General features: G+C 38.3%; 1 protein-coding gene across 1 annotated transcript; it reads left to right on the forward strand.

The window, feature by feature from the left end:
* Positions 1 to 8,092: 8,092 nt before the first annotated feature.
* Positions 8,093 to 10,460, forward strand: nkx6.1 (NK6 homeobox 1). The gene is made up of 3 exons (XM_033646309.2): positions 8,093 to 8,969; positions 9,151 to 9,323; positions 9,726 to 10,460. The coding sequence occupies exons 1-3, from the start codon at positions 8,402 to 8,404 to the stop codon at positions 9,969 to 9,971; spliced, it is 987 nt and encodes a 328-aa protein (XP_033502200.2). The 5' UTR covers positions 8,093 to 8,401; the 3' UTR covers positions 9,972 to 10,460.
* The last annotated feature ends 3,496 nt before the right edge of the window (positions 10,461 to 13,956 follow it).

The following is a 13,956-nucleotide window of genomic DNA, read 5'->3' on the forward strand; positions in this document are numbered from 1 at the left end:
GTTGAGTCTCTGTCGTCTTTGTTTTCACTCCATCAGAGTTCATATTTTCAGTTTGTAACAAATGACTGAAGGTTTCACTTTTACTTCATCATCCCTTAATATCCCAGCAAGCATTTTTTGGTTTAAAAAACGTCTAATAGCCGTCTACATGAAGACCTGACGTCTAGGCTAAATCACGACTGATTTGGGCTGTCAGTGAAAATTTGGTAGACGTCTAACCATAGCCAAAGTGTAGACGTCATCAATTATACAGCTATGTAGAAACCACGTCCAAAAAATGGAGATAAACATATATTTTAATTACTGTTGACTCTCTATATGTGATTGAATATCATACCGCACGCCATCTGCAATGGCGAAAATTACATTTAATCAATTTCAAAATTAAATCAGCTAGATTTGGGTGACATGTGGCTAGACTAAATCAGAGCTAAATATAGCCAATACATTTAAATCACGACTACTGCTTGCTGGGATCAGTTTATACTTGTACCATCAAACTCAAATGTTCACACGTCTGTCACCAGTAACTAACTGGGAACAGACCAGCAGTGGAAGAAGTACTAAAACAACGGTCTTATAAATACTGTTACAAGTAAAAATCCTGCGTTTGAGTAAAAGTACAGAACTCTGAGTATTAACATGTACTTGAGTACTTTTGGTACTTCATCACACAGACTGGCCCATTTCACAATAATACTGCTGCAGTGGTGGAACGTAACTAAGTACATTTACTCAAATAATGTATGAAAATACAACTTATAGATAAAATCACAAACCACGGCACACTGACCTGAGACACTGATTTTATTGAGCGTGTTTCGCACATGTGGCGTCTCCAGGTTCACTCAGCAGAGTCACAGGTGTGTTTTTCTTTTTCAGTATTTTCTCCTTTGTTCTTCAAAACTGTTTCTCGAGAGAGAATTTACAATTTATCCAAAAAGCATCAGTTTGGTGTGATTTCTGTGATCTGTTTGGAAAAGTTGAGCCTGATCAGTATCTGACTATATAATGACGAAAACTGTGTGTGTGTGTGTGTGTTCCACGTTTTTCTCCTCACTGACTTGGTCAATCCATGTGAAATTTGGCACAGTGGTAGAGGGTCATGGGAGGATGCCAATGAAGCAATATTACATCAATTGGCCAAAGGGGGGCGCTATAGCAACCCACTGAAATGTCAAACTTTGAATGGGCATATCTCATGCCCCGTATGTGGTAGAGACATGAAACTTTGCACAGAGATGCCTCTCCTCATGAGGAACACATTTGCCTCAAGAACCCATAACTTCCGCTTATATAGATTTTCCGCCATTTTGAATTTTTTGAAAAACACTTCAAATGGATCTCTTCCTAGGAAGTTTGAGCGATCTGCATGAAACTGGGTGAACATAATCTAGGGACCAATATCTAAAGTTCCCTCTTGGCAAAAGTTGGAAAACTTACTAAAACTGAGCTTCTATAAGGCAATGAATATTGCGGAGGGCGTGGCTCATCACATAAAGGTGTATAACATCTCAAGGGTTTCACCCATCACCACGCAACTTTGTAGGCATATGACCACACATAATCTGAGGGGACCCCTCCATTATTGAGCCCATCAAACAAAATGGGGGCGCTAGAGAGCTCATTTCTTATCTAGGCCTAACCGCCATATGGATTTTTACTAAACTTGGTAGATATGTAGAACAGGACGCCTCAAGGTGACTGGAGAAATTTAACTCTAATTGGCAACTGGGTGGCGCTATAACAACAGAAAAATGCTTCAAAATGGCTAAAATGTGACCGATCGCTGTGGCTCCCCCTGTGGACCAATGTTGGTGTTGTTTTCTAATGTTTGGTATGACTAAGTCATGGTATGGTATGCTGCTGCAACAAGGGCTAGCCGCACCTTTCCCATGTGAACTACCAGTGCGCCCCACTTTTAAGTCAATACAACATATAAACACTTTAACTATCTGCCTTTCAACGTGCTACCTCAACTACTAATGTACAGTTTTAGCCCACTAACTATCCCACTATTGCCAATGGTACTACTGTACTTTCAATAAAGCAATCGTACTATCAAATTCACAAACACTCTGTCTGAATACATTGCTCTTCTTAATGGGTTCATTTGACTATTTAATCTGCAATTTCCTATGACCTGTATCCCAAACACACACCATGTGAAACTGTATGTGGGCAACTGTGCACTCAGTGGGTATGGACTAGTTAAAAACTAAACACTGTCTTTGAGGAAAAAGATGTCCTCACATGGAGACGATGGGTTTATTTTTAATAATCTCAAGTGTGTAATAAATTACAAAATAGTTCCAATTATTTAAATACTTGAACATCGTTGTGCAAAATCAAAAGTTAACAAGTCCTATTGTCCTCAAACGAGTACCTCCTAGTTAACTGTCTTACCTCGTTACTGTCACTAAAATTGGTCAAATTTGTTGCCGTATCAAACTACAGACGTTATTCAGCACAGATGAAGTTTCAACCACAGAATGTGATCAGGTTTTGTACTTGTCGACGTTTATGTTGGGATCAGCTGCAGACTGAGCATTAACGTGTCCACAAATGACAGCAGGTCAGAGTGGAGCAGAATGAAGTGTCAGGTGCAGGAAACCCAAAATATGACGTCCTCATAAGAGGACACAGGGTCTCAGGAGGATAGAGCCAATCTGAGTTGTAGTTTGCTCTGAGTAAGAATCAATAATGAAACATCACACAGCTTAGTGTTTTCATATATGCCAGAAATGTTTGCTATGTCTGATAAAATCTACCTGCATTTGACCTGATCTCTGGAGCTATTCAAACATTTCAGTGAAAGAGAAAGAGGTACATTTGACTCCAATAGTTAGTAGGTTATTTTATATTAAATTATAATAAAGAAGTGACATGAACACACGCTCCACAGTTTCCCTGTCACAATCACAAAGTGCACCTGTTGTTTATATGTGAGTAAAGTACCTTGACATGTATTTAAATATAGCACGTAATGCAGTCAGTGAATTTACAGCAGTGTTTTCACAACATGACTCAGGTCTCACAAAGAGAAACAAAAGTCAGACTTTCACAGACCAGAGTGGATTTAAGGAAAGACATAAATTTAGTAGCATACAATCAGCATTTTAAATAAGTTAATAGTAAACTAAATAAAGTTAATAATACTAATATAGAGTTCCACTTTTCACTGGAGCAAATTTTCTCCCATTAATGTTTTGTTGTGCAACTTTACAAACGTTTGTAGCAACAATTCTTTCTGTAAGAAAGTTTTCAGGAAACTCAACTTTTTTCTCGACTGAGCTTCAAATAAAAATATTTTACCCAACAGAATAATTGTATTTATTATGTGGGCGCAGCAACATTAAATGTTTAGGTGTATTAGATTAATATTAAACAGTCAAATGATGATCAGACTCATTTGGCTATTTATAAAACAAAACACACAATATAATTTCTCATTCTTATTTCATTTATAACGCTACAACCATTTCATTGTATATTGTATATATTTCAGATTGTCTACTATTTTATTATTTTTTTATTTTATTGTCTACTTTAATATTTTATTTTATTTTATTTTAATGTCTACTTTAATATTTTATTTTATTTATTTCATTGTCTATTTTAGTATTTTATTTATATCTTCATCTTTATCTCTTGTTTCCATTCATGCTGTATTTCTATTTCTACTTTGCACGGAGCATTGGAACAAAAACAATTTCCCCCCGGGGATTAATAAAGTATTCTGAATCTGAATGTGAATCTGAAATAATGTAAATATGGTAAATATTAAACTTTAAGCTGAGACTTGTTCCCTTAATGCAGGACTTTAACTTGTAATGGAGTATTTTTATTCTGTGTAATTGGAGTAAACTTTACTTTGACAAACTGATGTGTGTAAATGTGGAGAATCAAACTTCAAATATTTAAGTCAAACCGTCCAAACTGCAGCAGCTGATCTGAGTGTAGTGATGTATGATGGACACAAGGGGGCGCTGCTGCACCACTGTGTTCACAGACAGGTCTGGATATCAGCAGAATAAGTCAAATATTTACACAGAAACTTATTTATATGGAAAATATAATATTGTAGCTGAAGTCTGGCGTTAAAGGAAATTATTTTATTTCATTGAAGACAACAGGTGTAAAAAGTAATTAAAATTTAGTTTGGAAACATTTGAGTCGAGTGTTCACGACTGTTTCTCTCATGATTTTTATTATGACATTATTTTTATTAATTGTTTCGTCTCATCAGGAGATAAATTCAGAGATTCAGTCTGAAATGAAAAAGAAAATCTTCACATTAAACCTGAGAATTACAAATGAATTGATTTATAAATCATCAGAATTATCAGAGACTATTTTCCTGTCGATCAATGAATGGATTATTTATGTCTCATGTTTGTACGTGTCACACATCACAGACAGGATATAGACTCTAAAAGACACTCAGATGTCCAGCTGGAGGCCTCGTCCTCCTGCTCTACCTGTCCTCAGGTGACTCAGGACACACCTGGACTGGTTGCACTGGTATTTACACTGTAGTGTGTCACAGTAACATGTTATCTTTAATTACTACCTGACATCATGAGAAGGAACCAACAGGGTGTTTACAGCTCCTGAAATACTCTTTGAATTAAACTGTGTAAATATAAACAGCCTTAAACGTCATTCAATAGTTTTAAATTTAAATTTGTGAAGTTTTAACCACAAACATTTTTCTTATTTAACTGATCTGCCTTTTAATGTCTTTATGTCAAATAAAGTCAAGCTCTGCACGGCACAACATATACACTGCTCACCTTTATATATTTATATATTCAAATACTTTTTACCTTTACCTTTATATATATATATATATATATATATATATATACTCCCTACATTCATACATTTATATATACTGATATATCTATAGCCTATGTGTGTGTGTGTGTGGATATGTGAGGAGGTCGCAGTGAGGATGTGTTGTCTGAAACACTCTGTAAATAAAAATCTGTTATAAATACACAGTGCTCTCTGGGAAATAAACTACCTGAAAGACAATACAGTGAAAAAACTATTAAATAATTGAAACATATACTGTGACTGACTCACGTGTTTAACAGCAGAAAACAACTGACAACAGAGAGAAACAGTGAGCTGGAATAAGAGCTGATGGTCACTGAGACAAACCTGAACATGAAGTGACAGAACATTTAAAAAATGTAATGATGTTAATGTTATTTTTCTCTCTTTTTTATATTTCACATTTTTGCTTTGTTAATATCACAATTTGTCAAAACTTGAAACAAGTCAAAGAACATGGGAAACATGTCTTTACTGCATATTTGTCTTGTGGTTTTACTGATGGACCTTCAACAAACACACGAGCTGGTGAAGCTACTGAAACTAGCCTCTGTCTGTCGGTCACATGACCTTTGTCTTGTGAGTCCTTGTGCATTTTTCCAGCGGTGGATGAAGCACCTGAACGCCACACTTGAGTACAAGTACAGATATCTCACCAGGAAATGGCTTTGGTGGCCTCCAGGTGAAAGTATTAGAGTATTACTTGAGTGTCTGATATTTACTGCACTTAAGAGTCTTTTTATTACATCAAATTCAATCAAGTATTGAAAAACTATTTGTTTTTCTTTGTAACATGACCACCACCTTAAGACTGGAGCGTATGCTACACCTGAAGAAAGACACTGGGCAGACGCAGGGGCGTAGATAAGGACAGTTCAGGCAGTGCGACTGCTCTGGGGCCCCTGGGGTGGGGGGGCCCGTAGAGAGAGCGGGCCCCTGCAAGTGATCCAGATTGCCACCTCGGAAATAAACCTGTGTTCAAAGATAAATGATAAAATATATATATTATTCATTTAAAAACATTTGCTATATATGTCCTGAAAAAGTCGAACCAATCCGTGTCATGGCTTTCTGTCTTCTTTTTTTAAATAGTCAGTAATTATATAAAACAAAACTATATGCTTTTTCTACATAAGCTATACAATCTATTAATATACTATAAAAATGAACAATTAAATGATTCATTTCTTACTTTCTTTGATATGTTTGTCAGATACGCAGTGATGAGCCTATATTTGAGACAGGCCTTTAATTCCTTTCACACAAAACACTTGCTCAGCAAAGATCAGGACATACAGTCAAATTGTTGATATGAATATTACTGTAGAAAAATAAGGCTTCAGATAATAAATCAATCATGAATTATTCATTTGATTGAGCTCCGACAGAAAACAAACTGCTTGGTAACCAGACCAGGCTTCTATTTGAGACGGGCCTTAATTTGTCTGAATGTGTAGCCGCAGCGGGTCGGTAAAAGGGACTGGGTGTTTCATGGGACGAAGCTTTTAATCGATGTTTTAGGGCATGTTGATGTTGTCACAAGTCAAATCTCTGAGACAATACGTGCACAGTAGCGTGCACTAAAACAAGTCGTAACTTCCTTACACCACCGGCCAAACCTTTTAATTTATTTGTAACGACATGACGAAAATGCCTACGACATAGAAATACATGGAGTAAATACTTTTACCAAAATGTGTTGAAGTGTACCGGAGTAAAAATGAAAGTTGACAGAAATGTAAAAACTCAAGTAAAGTACAGATGCTCCAAAAAACTACTGACGTATCGTAACAAAAAGACTTCATTCTTCAGAGGATCCAATAATGTTTGAGACAAAAAAAAATTTCAGACAGATGTTATTATTTAATTAATTACGTTTGATGCTACTACGGTAAAATTAAAAACAATAATAAACATTTGAACTTTTGGCATCCTGAGGACCCCGTATGTTTTCACATTTAAAGGATCTGTTTCAGAATAAATGTCTGAAATTATTAAACCAATTTTACTCCAGAGGATTGTTTGTAAACAAGATGATCTGCTCTGATATTAAAAGTGAAACACCTCAAGAATATTAAACCTGACAGACGACATACACGTACGTGTTTACGTACACTGTGTAATGTTCTGTGTGATCTGATGTAAATTTTTGTAGATTATATTTCTTCTCATGTCGTACCCAAATATTTTACCGCGAAGCTGTCGAGCTTTTTGAAACTAAAAGTAAATATTCAACTTCACGTGGAAAATTATTTTTTAAAAATCTGATTTTTCTTTTAAATGCAAAGCAGGACGCCCCCTGCTGGTCTGGAGATGAACTGCGCCACAGTTATAGTCACGTGTTTCTCTGCAGTTTTATTGATGTGTGAAAAATAATAAAAGACACAGATATTGTTATTTTTAAAAAGAGATTTTGTCATGATTTGATGAAAGGACAGAAAATAAACGTGTATGCAGATGATGACTGATTATTTACATATTGAGTATAAATGAAAATTAAATATAAATAGACTTTTTACTTTAAAATATAAAAAATTGCATTTTTTTCATCTTATTTTAAACCTCTAAAGTTCATTAAAGTTAATTAAAGTAATATTTAAATTACATTTAACTTCTAATGATTTATTTTACTCATCAATAAGCACTTGATTATATATATCGTTTTAATTATAGTTTTGGTTATAACAACTTAAAAACATCTGCTGACTTTTAAATCTTTTATAAAAACAAAAAAGTCAATTTAACATCAGATTTTTTTTTTTTTAAATAAAGATTGTCATATTTTGATGAAATGAAAGAAAATCAAACTGAAGATGATTAATGTTACAGGTTGAATATTAATGAAAATTAAATTCAAATAGACTTTTTTCTTTTAAATTATAAAAAATGCATGATTTTTTTGTCAAAAACATTTAAAGTAGCTACATTAATGTGTCAAATTACTTTTAACTTCTAATTATTTATTATACTTAATGAGCACTATTATATATTAAATAAATTATTATCTTTGTTATAACAATTTAAAACATCTGCTGACTTTTAAAGCTTCTTTTATAAAAACCTTATTAAACATTATTTAATCCTGTAAACCGGAGCGGAGCTGCTGAGCCAATCAGGATCCTCTCCGAAAACCAGACGGCCCTACGTCACGGTCAGCTCAGCCAATGAGAGCAGAGACACCCCCCCCAGCTCTGCTCTCCTCTAAAGTTTGGGCTGAGAGCTAATAGACACAACAGATGATCATGTTTTATTATCTCACACAACTTCTTCAACTCAGCACACAAAGTGTCTCTCTGTGCTCCTGGTCCGGACCTGGACCCGATCCGGATCTCTGTCAGCTCCTCCCGCGGTGCACGCGCCTCTTCCCGGGGCTTCTTTCTGCAAGTTAGGATTTTGGATTTTGCTGTGAGCTCGAGCCTGAGATGGACTTTGACTGTGACTCCAGAGAGCAGCGGGTCGTGCTTTAGTTGTAGTCTGGACTCTGTCAGGTGCGCAGGGCCCCAAAGACCCGCAGAGACCTGCTCCAGCCGGCCCCGGATCCTGCACAGAAGTGGTCCTGATGTTAGCGGTGGGTCAGATGGACGGGTCCCGACAGAGCGCCTTCCTCCTCAGCACCCCTCCGTTAGCAGCTCTGCACAGCATGACCGAGATGAAGACCCCGCTGTACCCGGCGTACCCGCTCTCCTCCACCGGCCCCAACTCCTCTACCTCACCGGCCACCACCTCTCCGAACCCGGGCGGCATGGCCGTGTCCTCCCCGGGGATCAAGAGCTCCACGGGGCTGTCCTCGGGGCTCGGCTCCCCGCAGCAGTGCTCCTCCGCCACCCCTCACGGAATAAACGACATCCTGAGCCGGCCCACCGCCGCCAGCACCGGCGCCACGGTGGCTGTGGCCGCCGCCGCCGCCGCCGCCTCCTCCTCGGCGGGGATCCTGTCGGGGCTGCCCCGGTTCAGCAGCCTCAGCCCGCCGCCGCCTCCCGGACTTTACTTCAGCCCCAGCGCCGCCGCGGTGGCGGTGGCCCGGTACCCGAAACCCCTGGCGGACCTCCCGGGCAGGACGCCGATCTTCTGGCCGGGAGTCATGCAGAGCCCGCACTGGAGGGACGCCAGATTCGCGTGTTCACCCCGTGAGTGCGCGCGCGGACACGTCTTAATCACAATAATTAAAATAAGCAGAATAAAGTGAGACTCGCTGCGGGCCGAGGTCAGGCCCGTGTGGAGCGTCTCTGAGGCCGAGCCGCAATAATCTGAATTTATCTGCTCATTAATAAATAACATTAATCAATAACTGTGTTTGTGTTGTTTCAGATCAGAACTCCGTGTTACTGGATAAAGACGGGAAACGGAAACACACGCGACCCACGTTCTCTGGGCAGCAGATATTCGCTCTGGAAAAGACTTTTGAACAAACTAAATATCTGGCGGGGCCGGAGAGAGCGCGCCTGGCCTACTCTCTGGGCATGACCGAGAGCCAGGTCAAGGTAAACCTGCACACACACACACACACACATTACACATGATCAATTATAATTTCCCTCCGCGTGCATGTGTCCTTTTTAAAACCTGTTTTAATTCCACGTTAGAAAAAATAAATGTGTAAATGCAAATGAACGCTTTTTATTTTTAAACATTTATGTGTGATATTTTTCTGCTGCATGTGATTGAGTTTATTTCTCAGGGTCTAATGTGACGCAGGAGGCCGCGTGCACGAGCTGCTCCATATTCACTGCAGCATTTCATTTAAAACATGTTAATATTTATAATTATTTCATAACGCAGAGTGAATCCCAGCAGCTTGACACATAAAATGAAGGTGTGTGTGTGAGTGTGTGTGAGTCTGTTGAGGTGGAAAGTGACCGGCGCTCTGCGGGTGTGTGTCGCAGGTCTGGTTCCAGAACAGACGGACCAAGTGGAGGAAAAAGCACGCGGCGGAGATGGCCACCGCCAAGAAGAAGCAGGACTCTGAGACCGAGCGGCTGAAGGGCACCTCGGACAACGAGGACGAAGACGACGACTACAACAAACCTCTGGACCCGAACTCGGACGACGAGAAGATCACACAGCTGCTGAAGAAACACAAGCCGGGCTCGGCGCTGCTGCTGCACACGTCGGAGAACGACAGCTCCTAATTCTTGGTTTCCGTTTGTGGGAAATGACACTGAACTCCCGGAGTCACAGCTCAAGATGATTTTTTTTCTGTCTCTTTTTCCTTTTGTGCACGCGGACGGAGGACTTCCTGTCGGGACGAACACTTTGTGGCCCCTTCAAAACGAGAAAGTCAGAAAGTTGTAAATAGAAACGTGAGTTGTGTCCGATAGAAATTATCCTGCTGTGAATCATTCATGTGTAAAGACAGATTTTGTACAGATCAGCTAAAGAAAACAAACAAACACTTTTAGTTCGTTTTGTATTCACAGAAACAAACAAACAAAAAAACCTTCGACAGGTCCGCGAAGGCCTCTTCACCCGCCCCTGAACGCACCACACGCACCTGTACATACAGCCGAATATTTCCTCACATTTTTATTTATATGTCTGAAGTTGTGAGTGAAGCCTGCAGCTGTGTATCATGGCGGGTCAATGTAATGCACTTTTATTTAATAAAAACTCAAATGTTTGCTTGTTGTTTTCAGCCGGAACATTTTAATTAATACACGTGTTTAATTCATTAATGACGGCATTGATTAATGAATTCATTTAACGGGCAGAGCGGTCGATAAATCATCTGCTTTAATCGAATATTTTAATCAATATTAATTATTTAACCCCCGTTAGATTATTACGCGATGCTGCCATCACATATCTAATTATTATTATTGTTATTATTATTATTATTATTATTATGGGACTCGCTGCTGAGATCATGTCAGGCCTTTTCTGTTTTATTTAATTTTCTTTTTGTTTTTTAATTTATTTTACAGATATTTTTTAAACTCTGAAACATTGCTGAGAGGACTTTAAAGCACAGGTTTTAAAAAAGCGGAAATTTGCGCTCAAACGAAAAAACATCCAGATTTTATTTATTTTAAAAATAAAAATCGCGACAATTTAAATTAAATGTTGAGAAGAGGAGGAGTAAAAAAAAAAAAAAAAAAGCCAATAAGTTGTCGGTGTGAAGCTTCACGGTTTCATCAGCAGCTCGTTTTCTCCCAAATTGAAAGTCAGTGAAGCGACCTGCAGCCAGCTGATCTTTAATTCATCACATGTGGATCCGGATGTAACTGCTGCTGCGGGTCACGTGTCTCATCACAACACCACTCTGAAAATAATATTTAGGAACGAAAGATATTAAAGTTATAAATGAAATGATGTGCGGATGATTTGGGTTGTGATAGACCGGGGTGTGCGCGCTGTCTGAGCCGGGAACAGGCGCCTCTGTGCCGGCTGCGATCAGCTCCTCTCCTCGGGGTCTGGAGCTTTAATGACCTGGAGACTTTATCAGCTGCGATCAAACATTGATGACACGTGATGGCTGTTTTAACTCTTTGTGACGCGTTTCCTCTCACACACCACGATGATGGAATAATATTAATATCGAAAAAATAATTTGTCTTCTTAAAAAAATCTTTTTCTTTTCTTGGCTTCGCTAAAACCCAAAATGCGGAAATCAAAGTGATGACTGTTCACTCAAACTGCACAAAACACAAACAAATATTTTTATTATAACACAGAATAACGAAATATCTCATGTTTGATATGAACAAATATGTTTTAATGAGACATTTCTAACCTCCCCGCTCACCTTTAATGCACAAACTGTTGTATTAACAGAAATATAATCATGATTTTAGAGGTTTAATGTCGCCTTAAAACATTTATCACAGATATATTTGATTTATTTAACTCAAACAGAAGACGTGTAAAATCATGTGTCATGAAATTAACAAAATCCTGAATTTGTTCTCTGATATTTTAAAGAACACCAGGGTTCATAAGATTTATTCTGCCTGATTGTTTTTTTATTAATTCATAATTTAGAATTTCAGTCGTGTTTTATTCAGCTGTTATTTTGTTCTGAAGCTGCGAAACATTTAGACCTTCATGGTTTTTATTTTATTGTCTTTCTAAAATGTTTTTAATGGCATTTATTATCAGGTTAATGTGAACAGAAATAATATTCCACAATTCACCATACACACAAACAACATGCTACAGGCTCAATGTAATAATAATAATAATAATAATAATAATAATAATATATACAACACCCTTCATGCAAGAAATGCAGCTTAGACAGAAAGGAGATAAAACAGACCAACATGACAGTTGAATAATATAAATTATTCCTTCACATGCAGCATGTAAATCCTGTTAATTCAATTTATAATTCATTTAATCTAAATAATGAATTCAAATTAAATAGTAATTAAATTAAAGCACATTTTCTTGTCGTCCTCAAGCTTCATCTTCAAACTGTGACTCAGCAGTTTGTTTATGACCCGACGTTTTTCTTCTTCTTTATTTGAGCTGAAATCAAACAGCAGCTTTTTTAAAGGATGGTTTAAAGTTAAGTTGTTTTATTAGTGTGCCGTGCAGAGCAGAGTCAGAGGCAGCCGTCTGAGCTGAGAACATAATCTGCTGCTGCTTCACAGTGTTTTCACCTCGACATCATCGCTGTAGATTTTCAGATGTGAATAATTGTCTCAGAGCTGAGGAGCTGCAACATGACGACCCCTGAGGGTCATCCTGTGGCCCCTCACAGGCTCCTGACCCTCAGGTTGGGAACCTTCGTCCTGCATAGAGGAATACAACAAAAAATGTGTTAAATTTATTCTTTCATTTTAAATATAGTGACACCAAGAAAAACCAAAAATCATAAAACAGAGCTGAAAAAAACTTTTTTTTGTTTTAAATCTCTGAAAATCTTTTTGTCAGACAGAAGGAGACATCTGAAGACGTCACGTTGGGCTCTAAATGTTGATGATAAAAATAGTTTTATTACATTTAGAAAGACAGTCGTTGGTCCTAACTGATTTATTTGAATTTAGGCACAACAGGACTTAGAATGAAAAAATAATCTGTCCTCCTTTATGAGATTCACCACCTCATCTCGGCTGCTCTGCACACGTTACACTCCGTCAGCCTTCGGACAGAAATGTGAAACATTGAGCTGATTCTGTGATTTTCTCTGGTGTCTGTCTCAGTGAGCTGAACGTCTGAGGGTAAAATGAGACATCTGAAGACTCATAACAAACGTTTTCACCTTCTTCTGCCTTTTTATAGAAACAAAAACATTTAATGAGAAATATTTGACACAGTGAGAGTGAGGCCATCAGGTCATGATGTAAAAACAAACAGGAGAAATCAGTCGAAAGAATAAAACCAATAAAATCACAAATCAGAACATCAGGACAAAAAATGAATGCGTCAATAATTATAATCCAATAATACAGATTATTCTGCATTATTTCACTCTTAGCTGAGCATTTTGAGCTCCTGCACTGTGAACGAGTTATTAACAACCTGAACCAAGACTTTGTTTATCTGCAGCATGGATGGATTACTGACACGGCCTTAAGAGGGCCCGACAGGTCAGGGGCCCCTGAGCCAGAGCCTCTGTGTGTCGCTGGGTTAATCACATATATTATTTTAAATTCTATTTTATATTTTGCCAACGAAACACAGCTGTATCTCCTGTGTCCTCTGATAGTTTCCTCTGATATTTAGTACCGTGTCTGACAGTGTTCGGTATCATATTATTACATCTGGTGAAGTTTATGTGTCTGCCGTGGATGGATTACTGAACAGGTCTACTGGGGATCAGCCCAGGGGCCCAAAGTGTCAGGGGGCCCCTGGCCTTCATTTGTAAAATGTCAAACATCAAATTAACCAATGTGTCCTCGCACTATGGTTCGTCTGATATCCTGCAAAAATGCCAACCTACAGTTCGTAACATGTCCAACAAAATAGTGTCCTACGGATGATGCTCCGTCCTTAACGTAAAGATACGGAGGTTTGGTTTGAAAAAAGAAAAAAAAAAAGATTCAATGTTCAAATGTTTCTGAACACTCAGCACATCCTCACTGTGACCTCGTCACATGTCCACGTTTGGTCATGGACTTTCCACGTCCACATATGACGTCCAAGGTACCCTGGGTGTGTTGGTTGTTGACG

This window comes from Epinephelus lanceolatus, chromosome 19, assembly GCF_041903045.1.
Source record: "Epinephelus lanceolatus isolate andai-2023 chromosome 19, ASM4190304v1, whole genome shotgun sequence".
Classification (NCBI taxonomy): domain Eukaryota; kingdom Metazoa; phylum Chordata; class Actinopteri; order Perciformes; family Serranidae; genus Epinephelus; species Epinephelus lanceolatus.

Coding starts and splice junctions, on each gene's coding strand:
- nkx6.1 (XM_033646309.2), top strand. CDS start 8,402: ATGTTAGCGGTGGGTCAGATGGACGGGTCCCGACAGAGCGCCTTCCTC. Junction 8,970..9,150: donor CAGATTCGCGTGTTCACCCC/GTGAGTGCGCGC, acceptor GTGTTGTTTCAG/ATCAGAACTCCGTGTTACTG. Junction 9,324..9,725: donor TGACCGAGAGCCAGGTCAAG/GTAAACCTGCAC, acceptor TGTGTGTCGCAG/GTCTGGTTCCAGAACAGACG.